This window comes from Acinonyx jubatus, chromosome B2 (assembly GCF_027475565.1).
Source record: "Acinonyx jubatus isolate Ajub_Pintada_27869175 chromosome B2, VMU_Ajub_asm_v1.0, whole genome shotgun sequence".
Classification (NCBI taxonomy): domain Eukaryota; kingdom Metazoa; phylum Chordata; class Mammalia; order Carnivora; family Felidae; genus Acinonyx; species Acinonyx jubatus.
Genome location: NC_069385.1, coordinates 100,011,523 through 100,034,125, shown reverse-complemented (window position 1 = coordinate 100,034,125; position 22,603 = coordinate 100,011,523). Strand labels below are relative to the sequence as shown.

Genomic DNA, 22,603 nt, shown 5'->3' with positions numbered 1-22,603 from the left:
TTCACTTGTGTGATGAGCCGTTGGATGCACTCCCCCCACTCAGAGCCCCGGGGGCCCATGCCTAAGACAGGGTCAGCAGAAGACAGTAATGGGATGACATCACAACATTTGCATAGTCAGAGTGTGGACCTGGGTAAAAAATATGCCCCAAATCTTTTAGAAAATGTGGAAGAACTCATATCTGAGTTACGCCCTGGGTACCAATAAAAGCAAAGACCTAAGTTCAAATTTTAGCTCTGTTTCTCACTTAAGCAAGTTTTTTAACCTCTCTGAGCCTCACTTTCCTCATTTGTACAATAAATTCACGTGGGTAGTTAATGAGAGGGAAATGAGATAATGTGTGCAAATTGCTGAACATAGTAAGGACTCAAAAAATGACGTGCACACATGCATGCACACACACACATAGGCACACACACATTCCCTATCTCCAGATTGTAGTAACATTCACATGCGAGAAAAGAAGTCAAATTTGCTTCTGAAAGAAGGCATTCTCCACAAGTGGGATTTTGGACGGGCAGCATCAGCTTCACCTGGGAGCTTGTTAGAAATGTAGATTCTAAATTCCTGGGTCAAAGCTACTGAATCAGAGTCTATGTTTTTCATAAGAGACGCAGACAATTCAGTTGTATATCAAAATGAACTTTGAGGGGCGCCTGGGTGGCTCATTTGGTTAAGTGTCCAACTTCGGCTCAGTGTCATGATCTCACAATCACTGAGTCCAAGCCCAGCGCTGGGCTCTGTGCTGACAGCTCAGAGCCTGGAGCCTGTGTCTCCCTCTCTCTCTCTGCCCTGCCCCTGCTCGCACCCTGTCTCTGTCTCAAAAATAAATAAACATTAAAAAAAATTTTTTTTAATGAACTTTGAGAAGCCAGGTCTGGAGTGAACACCCAACACAACTGCATCTGGGGCTCCGTGTGTGGCCCTAGGTCATTCTTCTCAGGAACTGTCGTGCAGACATAAATTGCAGATACTTAAAAAGTAGGGTGAGCAAATGGTGAAGTGCTGGAGTGGCATGTGGCTAAGAATAGAGAAAAAGAAGGGCAAAGGGAGTTTGGGATAATTGTAAGTGAATTTCCCATGCTAAATAAATTTTTATTGACCCCCTTTGAAGAGATATAATGCTTCTTCCATCCCCAAGTTTAACCGAGTACCAGATGTGTAGCTTTCCTCCAATCCTGGGGTAGGTCTGGAAGAAATGTCACTTGCCTGAACTATCAAACGGGGAGTTGGCTTAGAATTTGATAATCTCCTTCATTTCTTTCATTTTTAACAGTCTTTCTGATCTTATTTTTCTTCACTTGTCTTCATTCTTTGCCATACACTCCTAACTGTCGAACACACGCCTTGAGAAAACAGGCAATCTTTTTGAGGTGAAATTCTACTGACAATGTTAACAGCCATTCTGGATAACTGGGGCAAAACAGCACATGATTTTCTCAGTTATTTGAACAGTTAGGCAAAAGGCAGGCTTTTATTGAATTTTCAGGATAATGAAAATTTTAAGGGGTTAATTTAAGAAGCTGCCAATTTTAGCAGATGTTTTGGGCCAGAATTCAAGATGTTGATGCCAAATCTATTATTAATGGAAATATCTGTAACATTTACTTTGGCTTCTCCAGTGGATCAGAATGGCCTATCTTCATTGTAACCAGTAGATCCAAATGTATCATTGAGACAAAAACAAAACAAAACAAAACAAAACAAACAAACCCAAATCTCTCCCACATAACCCTGTATTCACCCACAGAACTTAAATTTGCTAGACTGGAAAGATGTAGCATCAATTTAGCCTTAAGTTGACAATGTTTCAGACAAAGAATATGTTAAAGTTGGAAAACAGCAATATTAACAGCATAACCAAGACTTTCAGTGTAGCTTTAAAGTATAGTTAAATATAGGCTTAAAGTTACAATCCATTTGTAATTAAGTAGGAATTATTTCTCTTCTATTTTCCTAACATGACATATTAGAAAAATATTTAATTAGTTGATTTGGCACATTGGTTGAATTTGACATGTTTTCAAAAGGTAAGCCTCTTACATGGAATTAGCCCCTCCGAAAAATAGCTCAAGTATTTCTCTGACATTTTTAATACACAAACCACCAAACCACATTCCTGGGTAGGGTGGGGGTGGGAGTTACTTCTGTAATAGGGTGGTTAGGAAGGTAGCTCTATTCCAACCTCACATGCTAAGCAGTTTCTCCAAAGAGCCCTGTATTTCAGAAATATATATTTCCTAAATATTTCAGAAACTGTATTTCCTTTCCATTAGGGTTTAATGGGCCTAATGGATTGGTTCATGTTGCCAAAACTAACAAGAGGTCGACTTATACCCCCCAGGTTTATAAATTTATCTTGGTGAAATACATACCTGAGCCAAGGAAGAGACATTCAGCTGCCCAGGTGATTCAGGCTGTTGAGGGAATGAACAAAGTAGGCCACCACCTGGCCTATTGCTGTTTAAACATCTGGGCAACACCTAGAAAAACTGTGCCAGGGTTGACTAGAGAGAGACACCTGTTTTTCAACTTAGCACAGACCCTCAGGGATGCAGGACCTCGGAGGAAGACCCCCGTGTCAGACTGGATGATTATATCTTCCAAGCCTACATACAGTAGACACCTAGATGGAGGAGATTTACTCTGTTAGCCACCATGGCACAGAGTGGGGGGCACCTGTGTTCTTTTCAACTGTGTACAAAAGTAGGAGATTTACCTGAGGGGAAAAGAAGCAATGACTTAAAAATTGGTAAATGTTTCAATTCTACTTAAGTGTGTTATTTCCACCAATCAACTGAAATACCACTTGACTCTTACATACTTATTTTTTAAATTACATTTAATGTGCAGTATGGGCCTGGGGTGGGGGGGCATTTCAATGTGTGATATGTATGTCATACATAGGCAATGAAAGTCTCCAAAAGGCCTGTCTAGATGAAAATTTGCTATCTCTTTTCCATGTACAGATCTACTCTGCATAAAAAATGTTCCTTTTATTTGATATAGGCAAGTTTAAAATCCTAGGCATTAAATTAACCACAAAGTTAAAACAATTGCTGACTGTAAGCTGCAAATTTGGCCACAAAATAGAACTATCCAGCCAAACCCAAGAACATCATATAAGAAATTCACCACTATCCTTACCTCTTCGTGGCTCTTGTCTTGGAGTGTTGCAGGAAGTTCAAGTGAGGGTTTATGACCCTTTCCTTTCCCACTGAATGCTCCACCCAACTCAAGGGATTAGCCAACGAGCATTCCAGTTTGTACACACCTCTGGGGCTTCACTTTACATCCATTGTTTGTGTATTTGAGAGCGCATCAGGTTGGCCAAGTAAGAAGAAAGTAAGATTCCACTGGTGCATTGAACAAATATTTACTGAGTACCACTCTGTGCCCGTCAGTGGTTTAGGCCTGCAGTCTACAGTGGCAGGCATGATAACCCCAATTCCTGCACTCGTGGTGCTTACATTCTAGTTGGGAGAGACAGGCAGTATAAATATATGAACAAGTAAATGTAGTGTGTTAAAAATAATAGTAGGAACAATATGTCAGATGATTATAGCTTGTGGATAAGTGACATCTATGACAGAAATGTTATAAGGGACCAGAGGAAAGAATCGGGAATACTCTAAGATAACTGCACTATCCATCGGGCAATATAGTGTTATTTGAAAGTGGTCTTTGCATAGTTGTAAATCTGTATTGCAAACTTTGAGTGGCTTGTGCTGGGTCCCAAGCTCATTAAGTGCTGCACCTTCTCCTCTGTCCAGACACCAGAGCCTCTGCAACTGGCCCATTTAGGGCTAGGCACTTTTATTTGTTCATTCACCTGCTGAGGCTTTAGTTGGTGAGCCTCTTATTCCATGGGCTTGGGGTCAGCCCTGCACCCTCTACCACACTGCTGTTTTTGAGAATAAACGATTTCTTGTTCCTGACCTCTTACTCTATTACCAGAGTCTCGTGGCTCATGAAAATGGGGGCGGAGTGCTGTGGGCTGAGACCAAAGGGTAGGAGCCTGGACCAAAAATGGACTGTGACAAAATGGGTAATGCCACCTGAGGCAAAATAGGGGAGGAGGGAAAGTTGTTTTCAATACAGGAAGAGAACCACACAACTTAAGGTCATGTAGCCCTGAGCAGGAAAGACACAGGAACCTGTCTTCATTTGACACCACATGGTCTCTTGTATTTATTTTTTCTAATCCTCTAATTCAGAAGCCAACCTTTCTTTCTGGTTGTTTTCTCAGAGCCCTGAGGGCCCTCTAGTGTTGAAGAATTAAAACCCACCGGTTACAAAAAGGCTTGAGGTCTACATATCACCAGGCAATGGCACTGCATAGTAAAATCACACCACAATAATAGTACAAAATAGTGCAAATTTGCTACCATCCCACAAAACCCAATCATACAGACCCTGGGTGTTATCAAGTCAATGTCTGGTTCCTATGCATAAATTAATCTACACATGAGTATAACATGTTTCTCTTCTCTGAAGAGGTTAGTAGTTCAAAAGACCACCCTCACTTCTGACACCAGCTACAAGTTGAAGGGTGCCCCCAAACCAGCCTAAGTTCCACAATCTGCCGACAAACTCACAGAACACATTGAGAGCTATTATACTCACAGCTGTAGTTTATTATAAGGATAGGATACAGATGAAAATCAGCCAGGGGAAGACATGCACAGGGCAGAATCCAGGAAGGTTCCCAACATGGAGCTTCCGGATGTCCTTGTCCTGTGTAGTCGTGGAGAGCATTAACTCCTCCTGACAACCATGTGTGACAATGGAGTATAATTAACCAGGACAGCTCCTGGAGCATTGAGTCCAGAATTTGGGGTGGGTATGAGGGCTCTATCATATGGTTATGATTGACTGTCCATATGGCTGATCGGTCTCCAGCCCCTCCATAGTTGAGTAGACATGTGACCCCACCCTATACTCTATTGTTGGTGTGGTTCAAGGGTCTCACCCTAAATCATGTAGTTATGATCTGGCTGGCCCAATTCCTCCAGACAAACAGGCGTTCCCATCAGGCATGATATTCCAAGGGCTTAGAGATCAACTCCCAGAAGCAAAGGGCAGACCTGTCTTTGGGTGAGGTGATACTGTACTATAAACTCCCCCATTTTCCTCTTACTGGCTTGTGCTCTTGCTCTCAGGAGCCTAGAGGGAGCCTGGGCCTCTCCCTCAGAAGCAGCAGCCTAGCCCATCATTACTCCTCAGGCTTGCCCGGCACTGTGCCTGCCACCAAGCCATTGCTCCTCCAGCAATTCTAAATATCATAGTGATAACAGAAGCCCACACTGTGGACATGAAAACACAAATAATCACCCTGATGGCTGTACTTGATTTTCCTCTAATAAAACACTGAGGTACTGGCATTGATTAAGATAGGCATTAATGATCACCTCATGGCTGCTGTTTGCTTTTTACATCTGGACAAAAATTCCTCTGCAGTAAGAAATGAGTTTGTCCCCTCTAAGACTCTCATCAAAAACTTGCTTTTCCTTAGTTTTTTAATTCTTGAAATATCAGGGGCGCCTGGGTGGCTCAGTTGGTTAAGTGTCCGACTTCAGCTCAGGTCACGATCTCGCGGTCCGTGAGTTCAAGCCCCGCATCGGGCTCTGGGCTGATGGCTCAGAGCTTGGAGCCTGCTTCCGATTCTGTGTCTCCCTCTCTCTGCCCCTCCCCCGTTCATGCTCTGTCTCTCTCTGTCTCAAAAATAAATAAAAACGTTAAAAAAAATTTTTTTTAATTCTTGAAATATCAGATACTCTAAAAGCAGCAACTCTTCCTTTTCCAAAGTTACTTCAGCTGTTTACATGTCTATCTCCCTTACCGTGTGGTGGATTTTTCCAGAGCAGGGGCTCTGTTTTGGGATTCTGCCTCCTGACACCCTCCCTAGCACATAATAGGTACTCAGTATCTGAGCAATAAACATGTTTAAAGCAACACATGTTTAGAGCAACACATGTTTAAAGCAGTATTAATACAGTGGTTTAACAAGGGTATACGTTCTTGGCATAAAAATTATTAAGTATAAAAAGTAAATAGAAAAATGTGTATCATATGATTGCACTATATATACAAAAACTATTGAGAAGAGACATTTGGGGGGTGCCTCTGAGGTGTTGATGTTTTATTTCTTGATTTGAATGGTGGTTACATTGGAGTATTCACTTTGTGACAATTCATTACACTTTAAAATTACAATATGCTTACCTTTGTGTGTGTATTATACTTTAATTAGTAAGTTTACTTAAAAATGGGGGCACCTGAGTGGCTCAGTCGGTTAAGCGTCCAACTCTTGGTTTCAGCTCAGGTCATGATCTCACAGTTCATGAGTTCAAGCCCCTCATTGGGCTCTGTGCTGACAGTTTGGGGCCTGCTTGGGATTCTCTCTCTCCCTCTCTCTCTGACCCTCCCCTGCTCTCTCTCTCTCTCTCTCTCTCTCAAAATAAATGAATAAACTTAAAAAAAAAGTTTACTTAAAAATAAAAAAAAAATAAAGGAGTATTAATAAACAGTACTTTTAGTTTTGAAATGCAAAAAGTTACCAGTCTACAAATAACCATTTGGGTAGTAAGAAGATAAATAATATATATTTATATTTTCATATACATGCATCAAATACAACTGGAGGGATATACAAATGATAAGTGTGTTTACCTATGGGGAACAGAACTGGGTAGCTTGGGGGCAGGGCTGAAAAGAACACTTCCAACTCTATACCCTCTTATGCTCTTTTGATTTTTGAACCATGAGAGTGTGTTATAAATTCCAAACAACTTAATTAAAAAAAAAATTCTGGAAACAGGGCAATGATTTATAAATTCTTTATTTTGGCTAATACTGACTGCCTTCATTACCACAGACTTATTATAGCAGAGAGGAATTATTCACTAGATATTCTGTTGTTATCAAACACTAAACATTAGGAAAAGATTGGAGGGCATTTAGAATGGGATAAGGAAAGGAGAAAAGAAGCTCAGAGGAGAACATGAGGTCCTGCCCGTCCTTGGTATTCAGGAAATGAGTAACCACGTCAGATCTAACTTAAATGTCAGCCTCTTCAAAAAGGTTTTCAGAAAAAGGTCACTTAACAATTATTCACTGGACAAAGAAAAAAAAAAAAAAAAAAAAATCAATGATTCTAAAAGAGATCTTGACATGAAAGACCCAACTGAAGAACAATCATACATAGCACCATGACAGAGCTGGGATCGCAGTGGCCCAGCATCAGTGAAGATGCTATTGTGGAGACAGCAATCTCTAGGGACTAGCTCGCACTCACAGATGGGTGTGATGTCTTAGGGCATAAAGATGTTGTAGACGGTTCTCACGTAGATGTCATCTGGAGGAGGCTTCTTCTTGCTGCCAGGTTCAAGGAATTTCTTAATTGTAGGGATATTACTGATTTTCACTGTGAACTCCTGAAAAAGGAAAACACAACAATTCAAGGTTAACAGCAAAGGTAATAAGTTACTATGAAAATACAGTTGTGCAAAATGGCCCATGAAAGTTTTTGCAATACGTATTTGTTACAGGAACCCAAGCAGAAGTGTTGGTGTGACTATTTACAATCTCTGCCCACAATGGCTGGGATCTATCCAGGCTTTATTCATGCAAACTCACAGCTCAGACCAAAATGTGAATTCTTTTCAGACATAGAAAAATAAAAAAGATACTTAGATTAGGATTATAATGCTTGCCTAAAGAGAAAAAAGGAAGGAAAAATCAGTACCTTAAATCAGTACCTTAAATATTCTACTTATTCTACTTAAATATTCTACTCAGAGAAAATGCATGAGTCATTTGAATAAAAGTATTTAAAAAAGTCATCATATGGCACAACTGAAATTCAGCTTCCTTGGACTTGTTTTACTCCTATTAGCAAATGGATCCTCTTTATGGCTATGAATGGGAGACGGACAGTAGCATTTTTTACGGGCTGGGGTTCAGACCCCAGATACCAGATATTTATGGAAATCATATTTTCCATTCATACAGTCAAATTTTACCAATTCTCAGTAATTGAGAAGAAAAGTCTATTCGATCTAATAAAAATTTTGAACCGTATGAAGAAGTGTATATCTATCATATATAATTATTCTAATAAAATTTTTCAGAGGTCATTTATTCAAAAAGTTACTATTTATTAAAAGTCAATAATATACAAAGCATAGCCTTAAGCATGCACACAGAGATACAGAAACATACATACATATTTCACTATTAACAAAAGCTAATAATTATGTCAATTAAAGCTATGTAAATGACAATTTTCACTTTTTATTACTTATTTTAACTCTTTATATCATCTAATTTCAAATACTATACTAACATTTGGAAACTTGTTCTATAGGATTATCATTTAAAGATTTACCTGAGATTCATATTTGTCACATATAATAAAACTTTTGTGACATCTGACTTTTATGCCCTTTAATCAATGCAGGAATGATCCTCATTTCAACTTAGATCTGGTGTTAGATTCTAAAGTCCTTTAATACCAAGGGGTCCCTGGGTGACTCAGTCAGTTAAGTGTCTGACTTTAGCTCAGGTCTGGAGCCTGCTTCAGATTCTGTGTCTCCCTTTCTCTCTGTCCCTCCCCTGCTCATGCTTGGTCCCAATCTCTCTCTCAAAAAATAAAATAAACATTAAAAAAAGTGTTTTAATATTGATGCCCAATCTCATCAGAGATTAAAATTGTATTTAGGTGCAGCTGCTATGGAAAACAGTAAGGAGGTTCCTCAAAAAATTAAAAATAAAAATACCATACAATCCAGTAATTCCACTACTGAGTATTTATGCAAAGAAAATGAAAACACTAATTTGAAAAGATATATGCACCCCTGTGCTTATTGTGCTATTATTTATAATAGCCAGATTATGGAAACAACCTAAGTGTCCACCCATAGATGAATGGATAAGGAAGATGTGGATATATAAGATATGTATTTATATATACAATGGAACACTACTTGGCCATACAAAAGAATGAAATTCTGCCATTTGTGACAGCATGGATGGATCTAGAAGGTATTATGCCCAGTGAAATAAGTCAGAAAAAGACAAGTATCATAGGAATTTTCTTATATGTGGGATCTAAAAAACGAAACAAGCAACAGAAACAGACACATAAATAGAGAACAAACTGACAGTTGCCAGAAGGAAGGTGGTGGGGTGGGGGGCGGGATAGACAAAACGGATGGAGTGGGAGATAAAGGCTTCTAGTTATGGAATTAATAAATCATGGGAATGAAAGGTACAACACAGACAATATAGTCTATGACACTGTAATAGCGTTGTATGGGGACAAATGGTAGCTATACTTGTCATGAGCATAGCATGATGTGTGGAGCTGCTGGGTCACGGTGTTGAAACTAACATGGCATTGTGTGTTAACTATCCTTCAATATGGAAAAAAAACACCTTGACCCACGTTTCAAAAAATTACATTTACACAGATGTACCTGGGGTTTAAAAATAAGTCGTTAGTGTCATGGATGGAAAATGCCAACAGGTCCCTGAGTTATTTCAGGGACCTACTGGTATGAAAGTCAGGTTAAAGAATGTTCACCCCTGTGTCTACAAGAGGAAATGAACAGGCAGCTAAACAATATAATGGCTACTGCCTTGTTGAAGACTTCTATTCTTCTTTTCCAAGTGTATGTATTTAACTAGTGGTTGTTGTCCTCATAAGTATATCAAAGTGTATTTCCTAGGCTTGGAAAAATTATTATCATTTTTTAAGAAGCACTGGAGATTTTGGAGATCTAGTGTATTTCTCTTGACTTTTGGTAACTTAGTCAAATATGTGCCCATTTGGGTATATAAGGGATTGGCAACCTTTTCCTATAAAGGACCAGTTAGTAAATATTTTAGGTTTTGCAAGCCATATGGTCTCTATCAGAACTACTGAACTCTTGTGGTAGCACAAAAGCAGCTGTAAACAATGTGTGCATGAATGAGCCATGGCTTTGTGAAATTCAAACTTTATATAATTTCATGTGTCATGAAATATTATTCTTCTGATGTTTTTTTTCAACTACTTAAATATGTAAAAATTGGGGTATCTGGCTGGTTCAGTTGGAGGAGAGTGTGACTCTTGATCTTGGGGTCATGAGTTCAAGCCCCATGTTGGGTGTAGAGATTTCTTAAAAATAAATAAAACTTAAAAAAAAAAATGTAAAAACCATTCTTAGCTCAGGGACCATACACAAACAGGTGGCAGGGTTGATTTGACCCGGAGGCTGCAGTTTGCCAAACCCCCATATAGAGGAAACCCACTGGACCTGGAGATAAAAAGCTAAGGTCCTAGACAGAACTGAGGCTCACTAACTAGGCCATCTTGGCTGCTGACTTCTTGACCTTGGGTCTCTATTTCCTCGTATCTACACCAAAGGTTCTGGATGAGATTAGTTGTTTAAAGCCCTTTTCTGCTTTGAAGTTCCATGATCAGTCTTACCAGAATAATACTGAGGAATAAGTGGAGACACACACAAGTCTCTCCTTGGATTTTCCAAGAAGGGGAATGTATGGTGGGAACTCTCTGGAGTGATATTCAGCGAGCCTCTTACTTGTTTTCAGAACTCAGGCTGGGACATTTCCAATTCAAGAGCACCTATTTCTGAAAATCGGGAGCCACATCCTGACAAGGAGACTGTTTTTGGTGTTGACCCTGAAGCCCTCCTGTCAGTATATATACAGCACGGACAGATGAGGAACGCCTCATCCCTGAGATTACCCCTAAGGCAAGTTTGTTAGCAAACTGTGTATGCGATTTTTTTTCAAGAGCATAGTTATGGGACAAAACTTAGGCAAAACTGCTTTCACAGATACGTTATCTTTCAGCTTGTAAGATATGGGAACCAGAAAAACCATTTCAAGTTTCTACTTTCATTTCATTTTACTAACTAGAATCTAAAAAAGGACACATGCACCCCTAGCCAACCAACTAACAGACATTGAAGGAAGGAAGGTCTAAGAGATCTGAACCAATCTTCTAAAACATGGTTTTATTTACCTGGAGGTGAGGAAATGCAGACAGGATATTGGGGATTTTCTCTTCTAGAGCCAAAATGGTTTGGAGTAGAATCACGTCCGCAAGGCTCAGCTGGTTACCAACAAGAAACCTTTGCCCATGATCCCTTAAAACCTGCAGGATATAAATGTTTTGCATTGCTAACAATTCTTTACACAGAGAAACTGACGAAACTATTGAATCAGTGCAGTATCTCTGCATATAAGTAATACCAAGAGGAGGATCCCTGTATCAGGGAGAGAGAACACACAAAGAGTGTAGACACAGAAGTACCATTAAATACCTGCTTTATATCAAACACTGAAAAGGGGAAGAAAATCTGAACTCTAGATTTAGCATCCAGCGCTTTAAAAGGACACATCTATTCCAAAATGTATCCTACAGAAATGATTAGAGGTGACAGATGCAGGAGGCTGGGGGATGTCATGTAAGTCAGCAACAGGTCCCCTCCAAGGACTTTAATCTCACTTGCTGACTCCGTATTTCTACAAACATGGGGACCTGCAGTCATCAACTAGACATGACCATAAAAAAAGCAGGTTTCCGAGGTGCCTGGGTAGATTAGTCCCTTAAGTGTCCAACTTCGGCTCAGGTTATGATCTCACAGTTCATGAGTTCGAGCCCCACGTCAGGCTCTGTGTTGACAGCTCAGAGCCTAGAGCCTGCTCCGGATTCTGTTTCTCCCTCTCTCTTTCTCTGCCCCTCCCCTGCTCACAACCTGTCTCTGTCTCTCAAAAATAAACATTGAAAAAAAAAATTTTTTTTTTAAGTTTTTTTTTTTTTAATAAATTTTTTTTTAACGTTTATGTATTTTTGAGACAGAGAGAGACAGAGCATGAGCAGGGGAGGAGCAGAGAGAGAGGGAGACACAGAATCTGAAACAGGCTCCAGGCTCTGAGCTATCAGCACAGAGCCCGATGTGGGGCTCGAACTCATGGACTGTGAGATCATGACCTGAGCCGAAGTCAGATGCTTAACCGACCAAGCCACCCAGGTGCCCCCAAAATTTTTTTTAATAAAGCAGGCTTCCTGTCACAACTTCCAAGACAGAGAAAACTAAAAGCACAAGGGCTGATCTTGACTCCCGTTGTGAGGGCAACATGTCACTTCAGAGATTCATAGGGATAGATGAGGAGGAGGAGGAAGCAGGGAACAGTGGTAAAAAAGGGAGGGATTGGGGCACCTAGGAGGCTAAGTTGGTTGGGCGACCGACTTCGGCTCAGGTCATGATCTCCAGGTTTGTGAGTTCGAGCCCCGCGTCGGGCTTGGTGCTGACAGCTCGGAGCCTACTTCAGATTCTGTGACTCCCCCTCTCTCTACCTCTCCCCTGCTCACACTCTGTGTCTCTCTGTCTCTCAGTAATAAATAAAAGTTAAAAAAAAAAAAAAAGAAAAAAGAAAAGAAAGAAAAGGGGGGATCTCCTTTGTAGTGAACTCTTGGATGCCCATAAGTGAGTATGAATGCATGCAAGGTGTGTTTGTGGAGGGGGGAGGGGTGTGTGTCAGACAGGGGCTCTACATACAACTCCCAATCAAGTATAGCTACTGGAGCCAGAGTGGGAGAGCACAGTGAATCCAGAATTGCAGTCAGAGGCCAGGGTTCCCAATCCCGGCTCCCCACATTAGGCATGTTGTTCAGTCTCTCTGTGATTCCGTTCCATTACGTGTAAAAAACAATAAAAATTAAAAAAAAATAAAGCTAAAAATGTTTAGCTCATGTATGTATTAGGAGCTGACTCAGTCTGGGCCATAGGAATTTAAGAACCAGCAGTGACCTCTCACCAAGGTACCTCTTCCTCCCTTGTCACACCACATTTCTACATTATCATATTTTACATTTGCAAAGTGCCTGTGGGTGAGAGACCATGAAACCAAGTGACCGAAAAACCCAGAGAATACCTCTCCTTCTTAAATCTAATTCTACAAAGATGGCCAGAGATTTGCCAATTCCGTACGTTTACACTCTTTTCTTTTTTTAACAGAAACATTTAAAACAATTGCTCTTAGTTGAGAAAAACAGGAGTCTGAAGCCCAGGAAAGCAGATATATTAACAAGATGAGGAAAATAACAAAACAGGAAGCAAAGAGAGCAAAGGGGAGAAAAATAAAACAATGGTCTTCTCATCATACCAAACTATCAGGTAGGATGTTGGTATACAATGCCCCTTCCCCAAATGTTCATGGGATGAAAGAAGGTAGGAATTAGGCAGTTTCTGCTTTTCTGCATCTTACACAGGGTGGGCACCCGGTGAACAATAATGTGCACATGTGGTGAACCCATGTTTTTTCCAGACTTCCGAGTAACATGGTCCAAGAAGAGCCTGAGGGACTTTAAGACACCCTGGCTTTGCTCTGACAGCTACTGTCAGCTCTCGGGAATCCCCGAGGTTAGTCCAGCAGGCTCCCCTTTCCACTGCCCAGCGCAGAGCGGGACATCAGTGACAGCTCCCTTGTAGTCTGGTCATGCTGTGTTCGTGAGTTGCTCTGCCACCTACCTTTTCAAACACAGGAAAGTATCTAATTATAGCCTTCTGGGCCATGTTAATCACTTCCTTTTGTTGATCATCTGGTTTTAGGAAAGGATGCATGATAATCAGTTCCAGCAGATCTAGTGTCCCCTCCACATACATGTCAATCCTTAAAATAACAACAAAAAAAAAGTTATCTCAGTTTCCCCTTCTTTGAACTCATCGGCTTCCACAACTAAGAATTCAGAGTGCTTTTCTCTTAAGGCTCTGGCAACTTAAGGACCCGGGAGTATTTATCTATACCTGGCTCAAGAGCAAAGACGCAAAGCCAATTTTAGCTGTAATTCAAAAAAATCTGTCACAGATCAGAAAGCAAATAGCCATGACATCCCCCTCTCCAGGGACCCTAATTGTCTATCCTTACTCCAGAACCCACGCTTGGTGTGGGTGGAATTTCACATTTATAAAAACAGTGGCTATCATTTATGGAATGCTTGGTATGTACCAGGCGTGGTGCTAAACACTCCACTCAATATTTCATTGACTCTATTATCCCTATTAATTGACTTTCATTATCAGGCATATGATATTAATATATCGTATAGGATACTCGGCAGGACTGTGGAACTCAGCATTTTGCCTTGGATCACGCATCTTAGTAGGTAAAACGATCAGGCTTTGAGTTCAAAAATATAATCCAAATTATAATCAAGGTACAGTATTCCTGACCTTGAATGTCATAGCAGCCTCCTGTTCTTAATACTCTGTGATATTAAATTTGCAAGAAAGGTAAAAAGCAATATCAAAGCATTTAAACTTGTTGAAACCTGAAACAATCACACCCCAAATAGAGGATCTAGTATCTGAACTCAATTCTTCTCTATTGTTTTGCCCAGACTCTCTGTGCTGATTTTCCAACTGGTTTTTGTTCCTGGTTTACTCTAATGATACAAGACATAAAGGAGGCGGGGCATGCTGTAGAGACTGCTAATCGGCTGAGGTCTCAGTAAGTGACAATCGAGAACACTTGAGAGGGCCATAGTACAGGGTTCTCTCCTTGAGATCCTTGCCAAACAGGTGGTGCTTCTCTGCTATGTAGTGAAGGATGCTGCGGGTCTGCACCAACTTCATCCCATCAATTTCAACCATTGGCACTTGCTGGAACAGCAGGTGGTTACCTGAGAATGAAAGCCCAGAGTTAAAACTGATCTCTTCCCTGTCCCCCAACCCCTGAACATGCCCTATTGAATGAAAAGGGACGGTGGGGCCAGAGCCTTGGGAACAGTGGAAAGCTCCCTGATGACAGATGACATCAACTTCATGCAGGGTAGCAGACTGAACTGCCAAAGAAGCCTGAAAACAAGCCCTGTTCAAAACCTTCCCTTTTCATGTTCACACCAGCAAAAGTGCCCAACAGTCATGACAAGGGGCGGGAGAGAATGTGGGGAAGATATTTCTTCAGAGCTGCACTGGCCAACCCAGTCAGTAGTCAGTAGCTGCATGTGTCTAGTTAAACCTACACTTAAATTAATCAAAATTTTGACAAATTTAGAATTCGATTCCTTAACCATGCTAGACACATTGCAAGTGCTCAGTAGGCACGTATGGCTAGCGGCTATGACACCAGACTGGGAAGAGAACATTTCCATCACTGTAGAATGTTCTATCGATTGCACTGCTTTAAACAATCTGATCATAAAACCTACGTCACCGACTGAGACTCGTGTACTCACCGGGCTTTCTGTTCCACAGCCACAGACCACGTACTACCAAGTCTGCTGTCATGGATCAAAAACCAACCACTTGCTTTTTTCAACAAAACTGTGTCAAACACTTTCCACATACTAAGCCTTGGGGAGAGATGCAAATGTAGGATACAGCCTAGCCCTCGAGGGGCTCACAGATTGGGGGTACATGAGTGTCTGGGGAAAATGATTACTTAACACATGCCTAGTGACATGAGGCCAGTGTCACACAGGAAGAGTGACATGACAGTTGGTCCCTCTCGAGGCAGTCTTCAGTTGGGTCTAGAGACCCTGCTGATGGCTGGGAGGGAGGCTACTTACAGAGTCACTAGGTATTCCTTATGGAGCCTGGGCATAGAGGGAGTGGGGCTGATCAGGAGTTAAAGGTGGGGGGCCTTTCACTGAATTCATTTCTGTTTAGTATTCACTGCAAATATGCGGCCCAGTTTAAATGAGGACTTCTGTTTGCATACTCAAGCAGGCACTGATGGCTCAGATAATTTGGAGCTGGGTAGGGAAGATGAAGAAGGAAGGTATGAAGGAGAGGAAAAAAAGCGGGAAAAGAGGGGGGCAGAGAGAGGAGAAAGGAATGGAGAAAGGCTGTTCACCTGATGGTTCACTCCCTTTAGCTCTCAGAGAAGAGCAATTTCAGCTATTTCCCCCTCTGGTGTTAGGATACTGTTGAGAGTTCAGTGTAAGCAGCATCTTTGACCTTCCACATAAATATCAGTTCTTAAAAGAAAAATCAGCATTACCAAACAGTTGTTTCACTTCCATACTCACCATCCTGCAACTTCTGTAACTGTTCTTTTGTTTCTAAGAACTCTTCATCAAACTAAATTAAAAAAAAAAAAGATATCCCCCATGAAGACACATATCATTACAGGATCAGTACTGAAAATACCAAGTTAAACTGTCTCAGAAGCAGAAGGAGCACACTTAGCACCCACATCTTGGTTTCCCTGTATCACTAAAAGAAACCTGGACTCCTGGGAGAAAAGGTTGATGCTAATACATCGGAAAGCAAGGAAGAGTTCAAAGACCAATGAGATATGGCAAAGGCAAAGGCAGGAAGGACCCTACCTGAAGGGGAGTCCTTAGCCAAATTAGGGACAATTCAAGCATCAGACGGGTAATGTCACTTAAGGATCATCACACACTCTAATAAAAAAAGATCCCTGTGTCCTTAAGTGATGATATTCAACAAGGCAGAAGGAAAAGCTTTTTTTTTTTTTTAACAGAAGAATTAGTGCTAATGATACAATTAGAAAATCACCAATTTGTAACCTACAATATAACAACTGATTCTGAAAAGGATCAAAATGGATGCTGAAATCACTGCCTTTCGGGGAACAAAATATTCAAACAACCTTAAAGTATCAGCCCACAAGTTAATTATGACAAAGAAAAAAGCATCTTTGTGGTGGAAAGATTGGGAGATCACACCATCTATCTAACCAAGTGGTCAAACTTAGCTCCCCATTGGGGGACACTGAGACATTGTGCTTCCTGCCGTGACAGTGAGAAGGGCACAATAACACTGTAAAAAATACTGCCAGATGTAACTGCAAGGTGAAAATCAGGCAAATCCAGGACGCAGGGTATTCTGTAACAAAAATGGCTGAGACTCTTTCAAACCTACAGAAAACTTGTTTCCTTTTGTTTTGCCTGAGCATGCAACATCTGAGAACAGGTTCGAGGGATCCACCTCTGCCATTCCCACTCTGCAGTCTTTACCACTTACCTGGCTCTCCTTTCCTAGACTAACTTTCACTTCCCAACTGAAAGTGTGAGCTCCATTCTCCAAGGACAAATCTTTCTTTAAGAGACTGGACTTTAGCTAGGTAGCCCTCCTCTGATAATTCTTCTAGATGGAATTTGGTTACCAAGTTGTGTGGGAGTTCACGAGTCAGTTTCTCCTTTATACATTTCTTTGCAGTTTCCCTCCACACTGGCTGGAAGGTGGGTTCAGGACCTGCTGGGCTAATTCCTCTACCTCACCTGCCTGCCCACTGCGACTGGTCTAGGGGAGGTAGGTCATGTGACCCACTTTCTTTTTTGTAGAACTTACTTAGGGTTGGTTTTCTACTGCTGTCACCAAGAATCTTGACTCATACATAGGAGAGTAGGAGGCATGAGGTAGAATGAGGATTGGAAAGAGAGAAGATTTGGGAAAAGATTATATTAAAGGTACAAATAAGATAACCATTGCAAACCTATTCAATAAGACAGAACGGCAAACTCAGAAGCATGCAGGGAAAAGGTAGGTGACATCAACAAGCCAACCAGGTTCAGGTCACAGGACCAAGAATTTTTTTCAGTATCTTCTTAACATAATTAGAAAACATATCCTGAGACAATGGGGGAATAATGGGGACTGTGATGAACTAGAAAGGACCATCTATGGTGGCAGTCCTTCCTTACTTAGTCAGACTTAGTAATTACTTGCCCTCTGAAAATGAGGGTCCAGTATCAATCAGATCTTCAAATTTCTCAAGAGAAGTCAGAAGTCAGAATTTGTAAATAAAAGTGATATCAACTCACTTAGAAAACTGTAAAACACTGTATGGTGAGTTATAATGATATGCAAAGAAACCAAAACTAAAACCAACCAAACAACACAAAACCGCAAACCCCAAAACCCTCATGTATCATCTTTGGAGGTTACTACGGTAATGCCTAATTATTCTGAAAATCGATTAAGAGACTATATCAAGCATTTACCTTACTCTTCCCATATGAGCTGTAGTTCAAAGTAATTAAATAGTTAAGTGAAAAACTACTCTTCAGAAAAGAAACACAGTTAATAAATTCAGATAAAATGATAGACAGAAATAGAAAAGGCACCATTTTGTTATCCCTAACAATGGTGATGAAAATAGCTGCTAAAACCACTAGTTGAGAAGGTGATGGAGGAAACTTTAGGCATGGATCCAGCCTGACGTCACTGGAACGCACTGATCAAGCCGGCGTTGCTGAAAAGGAGACAGTCAAACATCATGCATCCCTTGATGTCGTATAATAAAAATATGCACCCAGTATCCCTGTGATGGAGTCTGGTAGGAAAAAAAAAAAAAGATTTAGAGATAGAAAAAAAGGAGCCTGGATTTGATCATATCTCTGGGTCTAACTAGTTTACAGGAAACATAAAGAATAAAAGAATATGTTGAAATGAGGGTAAGTCAGTCAAATCCAGAATGGGGGAAATTCTACAGGGTAGTTTCTTCCACAAATAAATGGCACTAAAAACAGATGCAGACACTTAGCACTCAGCTGTTGGTTGCTAATACCATTTGCTAATAAAAGGGACCAGGGCTCCTTGGAAGAATACCAATTTCTAAGGCCAGGGCAAGGAAAATACAAGATGAGCCTGAAGCATCTTGTAGTGTCAGAAAGTAAGAAAGAGCTAAAGGGAAAAAAAGAAAAGGGAGGATGAAGTCATGTGCACAGGTGTGACGCAGGAGCCAATGTGAAAGAGCTAATGGCCAAAGTGGGACAATTTGAGCAAGAAAACATTATTGGATTATAACCCAGAGCACAAATAAATACTAAAGTCCACACTGATAAAAATAAATGATTGAATAGATAAATGGACAAGAAAAAACCCAAATCTCCCTTATGTAAGAATTCTAAACACAGATGCCGCCCCCTCCAGGAGGTAGAGTTTAATTCCCATCCTTTTAAGCGTGGGCTGAACTTAATGACTCGTTTCCAAAAAATAAAGGGAACAAATCCTTTTACAATGAAGAAACCTGGCAGACACCGTCTTAGCCAAATGACCAAGGTTAACAGCACCAGTGATATACTCATGTTAATATCAGCCCTAATATGATACAATGAGAAAGGCACTTGTCCTCTGTGCTATTCTTCCCCAAAACCCCAAACCCCAGTCCAATTATGAGAAAACTTCAAACAAACCTAAACTATGGAGAATTCTACAAAACACCTGACCAATACTTTTCAAAACTGTCAAGGTCGTGAAATAAAAGACAGACTGAGAAACTGTCACAGGTTGAGACTAAGGAAACGTAGTGACTAAGTATAATGTGGGATCCTGGAAGAGTAAAGGACATTATTGGCAAAACTAATTAAATTCAAATAGTCTGTAGTTTAGTCATGCACCAATGTTAATTTCTTAGTTTTGACATGATTATGTAAGATGATATCATCAGGAGAGACTGAGTGGCTGTTATGGAACACTGTGCACTGTCTTCATAACTTTGCTATAAATTTAAAATTATTCCCAAGTATAAAGTTTATTTTTAAAAAATGCAGAGGAAATTGTTACAGATTTAAAAAATCCTGAAAGAAACCTAAGCAAATGCGATGTGTGGGCATGATATAGATCCAGACTGGAATAAACTTACTATAAAAAGACCTGTTTGAGGTAATCAGACTGTTAAGATATTAGTAAAGAACTGCTAATTTTGTTGGGTGATATTATGGTATTGTATTAAAATCCTTACCTTTTAGAGATAAAAACTACAGTACTCCCACAAAACAAATGGAGGAGATGGATGAAACAAGATTAGCACAAAGCAAATGACAATTGAAAATGGGTGAGGGAAATTTATGCCAATGGTTTCCCAACCTTTGTAACCCACTAGAACATTTCCATAAATAAGAAACTAAAAGAATACAACAAAAAGACAAAACCACTGTGGGCCAAAGCCTACACATATGCAGAGGAAGGCTGCCAGTTAGAAGCCATTGAAGAGGAAATTTACCTATAGCTTGTATAATTAAGAAAAGTTGTTAACTGGCAAATTTCAGGTTCATTCCTCTTCTCCTTATTAATACTTCTTGGTGGTAGATCAGAAGCCAATGATTAAGTAAAAGTGGAAAGTAAAACAGATTTCCATTAACCACATTCCATTTATAAAGAAAAACCCCTTTTGACTCAACCAAGGAATCTTCTGACTCAACCAAGCATGTCTGTGTTGGGTGGGGGAGAGGGCTAGAACAGGACTCCGCCATTTATGTTTTCCTCAAAAGTCTCAAAGTTGTACGACAAATCTGTGAAGAAACAGCATAGAGGGTACCTCGACTCCAGCGGCAGCTAAAACCCATCTTACGGACTCCATCCGGCCTCTTCCGTTGGGATAGTGGAGCTTGGGCTTTGCTGCCATGATGGCCTTTCAGAAAAGGTTTCTGAAAAAAACAAATACGCAGCTCCTCGCACACCAGCAGTCTTATTTCTCTTATTTCGAGTCTTCAACCCCGGTGCTCACGGGCTAAATGAATATTCAGGATTTTGGCAAAGGAAGTCGGTTTTGCTTTTTGTTTTCGTTTTTTTTTTTTTTCCTTTATGACTGCGTTTTCGCTCACTCAATGAAAACATACCACCATTTTCAAATATTAAAAGAAACAACCACTTGGCTTCCATACCATTTCTATTTATGATCTCTTTTTCTGGATCTTGGGAAGCTGGGGCCATTTGTTGTAAAGACATCCTAGCCAGCAGTACGGTACTTCACCGATTCAGAACATCATACACTTTGACCTTGAAAATCTTAAATTTCTCAAATTCGGTCTGGTGAGGCAAGGTGCGGAGGGCCGCGGAGAATTAATTATGCACTCTTTGGAACCCTTGCAAGAATTCATGTTTTCACATGCATCGTCATATGTGATTATTACAGCTATTGAGAGATGGGCCGGCCGAGCATTACTATTGTCTGCAAAATGTGCGTCTGTCGTCCAGCCTGCGGTAGCTTCCCCCGGGTCCCGCACGTCCCCCGCCACAGCTGGGAGGTGAGCCTCGGGCCTCGGGAATGCGCCCAGGCCACGGACTCGACCACCCGAGACTAGACTCCTAGTCTACTAGGACTGGGCTACTCCGGTCCCCGCTCAGCCCAAAGCTAGACCACGAGCTAGCCTTCCACGGAAACCAGTGGGTTCGGATTCCGCAGAGCGGGTTAATAAAAATACGCACGCTGAGCCAAGAATGACTCCAGCCCCAGCCAAGAGGGCCACGTCTGCCCAGAAGGAGGCGGAGGCGCCAAAGGACGGGTGGGAGGGAGATGAGAAGGACTGAATGGGTGCTGGGAGAGAGTTGGGACGCACGGTGGAGGAAGAGACTCGGGGCCAGGGAGTGGAGGGCGAAGGGGATGGGCGGGTGGGAGCGGCAGGAGGGAGACAGACCTGGAGTCCGCTAGGAGCACCCGGAGCCTCACAAAGCGCTCGGCCAGCTGTCTGCAGCGAGGCGGGACCAGCTGGCCGCGAGCTGGCGCTCCGGTGGGCGAGGCTGGGAAGTCTCACCAATAGAGACGGCAGTGTTTAGCATGCTCCACCCATCTGCAAGGCATTCTGGATACTATGAAAATAGTCCAAATTCGAGCCAGTTAGCGCAAATTTTAGCGTTTTGAGGAATTAGGTAGACTTTAAGGTGTTAGTTAGATTAGGACTTTAGTTAAAAAATCCTTTTAGAGGCCCAGTAACATTAGAACGACTCGGCCTATGCGTAAAGTTAAAAATCTCTTTAGGTTTATATAGCTCGTGCGCGCCCCTAGCGCCTCGGATGTGAGGGCGATCTGGCTGCGACATCTGTCACCCCATTGATCGCCAGGGTTGATTCGGCTGATCTGGCTGGCTAGGCGGGTGTCCCCTTCCTCCCTCACCGCTCCATGTGCGTCCCTCCCGAAGCTGCGCGCTCGGTCGAAGAGGACGACCTTCCCCGATAGAGGAGGACCGTTCTTCGGTCAAGGGTATACGAGTAGCTGCGCTCCCCTGCTAGAACCTCCAAACAAGCTCTCAAGGTCCATTTGTAGGAGAACGTAGGGTAGTCAAGCTTCCAAGACTCCAGACACATCCAAATGAGGCGCTGCACGTGGCAGTCTGCCTTTCTTTTGAGACGACAACCCCTACCAAATATTTTAATAAATAGCAACTACAAACTTTTAATAAAGGGCAACGTCTTGTAAATTCATATAATAGGTATAGCTAATATTTGAAGGCTTTTAAAATAAGCAAAGTACCCTACAAAAGAACAAAAGGCATTACATAAACATACTATTATTAAACAGAACCCATGTATTCTTAAACAGAACTTAAATTCTCTCATTTCATTTTGTGTATATATACTAAATACATATATGTGTTTTCCCCCCTTTCTTTCTTGACCCCAACTATCATCTCGAGCTTTACCATTCACTTCAGAAACTCTAAGTCACAGGCTACACAGAGCACCTTCCTGGATGGGAGGAAGGAGAACATTGGGGTAGACGTGTCACTGTGGCTAAAAAAGTGATTTGGCTGGTAAATAAGTTAAAACTAAAACAACATAGTAAAGTCATCAAGGCTATATTACAGAGTAGAAGGCAGAACTCACTTGGATCTCAGTTT

General features: G+C 41.3%; 1 protein-coding gene across 1 annotated transcript; it reads right to left on the bottom strand.

Moving 5' to 3' along the window:
* Positions 1-6,824: 6,824 nt before the first annotated feature.
* GSTA4 (glutathione S-transferase alpha 4) lies at positions 6,825-21,553 on the bottom strand. Its single transcript, XM_015070125.3, has 7 exons — positions 21,404-21,553; positions 20,305-20,413; positions 16,046-16,097; positions 14,563-14,695; positions 13,545-13,686; positions 11,033-11,164; positions 6,825-7,436 (listed from the first exon to the last, which is right to left on the bottom strand). The coding sequence occupies exons 2-7, from the start codon at positions 20,389-20,391 to the stop codon at positions 7,314-7,316; spliced, it is 669 nt and encodes a 222-aa protein (XP_014925611.2). The 5' UTR covers positions 20,392-20,413; positions 21,404-21,553; the 3' UTR covers positions 6,825-7,313.
* Positions 21,554-22,603: the final 1,050 nt, after the last annotated feature.

What these genes read in the sequence shown, in the direction of transcription:
- GSTA4 (XM_015070125.3), bottom strand. Translation starts at nt 20,391, where the DNA reads ATGGCAGCAAAGCCCAAGCTCCACTATCCCAACGGAAGAGGCCGGATG. An exon ending in GATCTCAAGGAGAGAACCCT is followed by an intron (nt 13,687 to 14,562) that starts GTACTATGGCCC and finishes TGTTATTTTAAG; the next exon opens with GATTGACATGTATGTGGAGG. An exon ending in CTGCATTTCCTCACCTCCAG is followed by an intron (nt 7,437 to 11,032) that starts GTAAATAAAACC and finishes TTCCTTTTTCAG; the next exon opens with GAGTTCACAGTGAAAATCAG.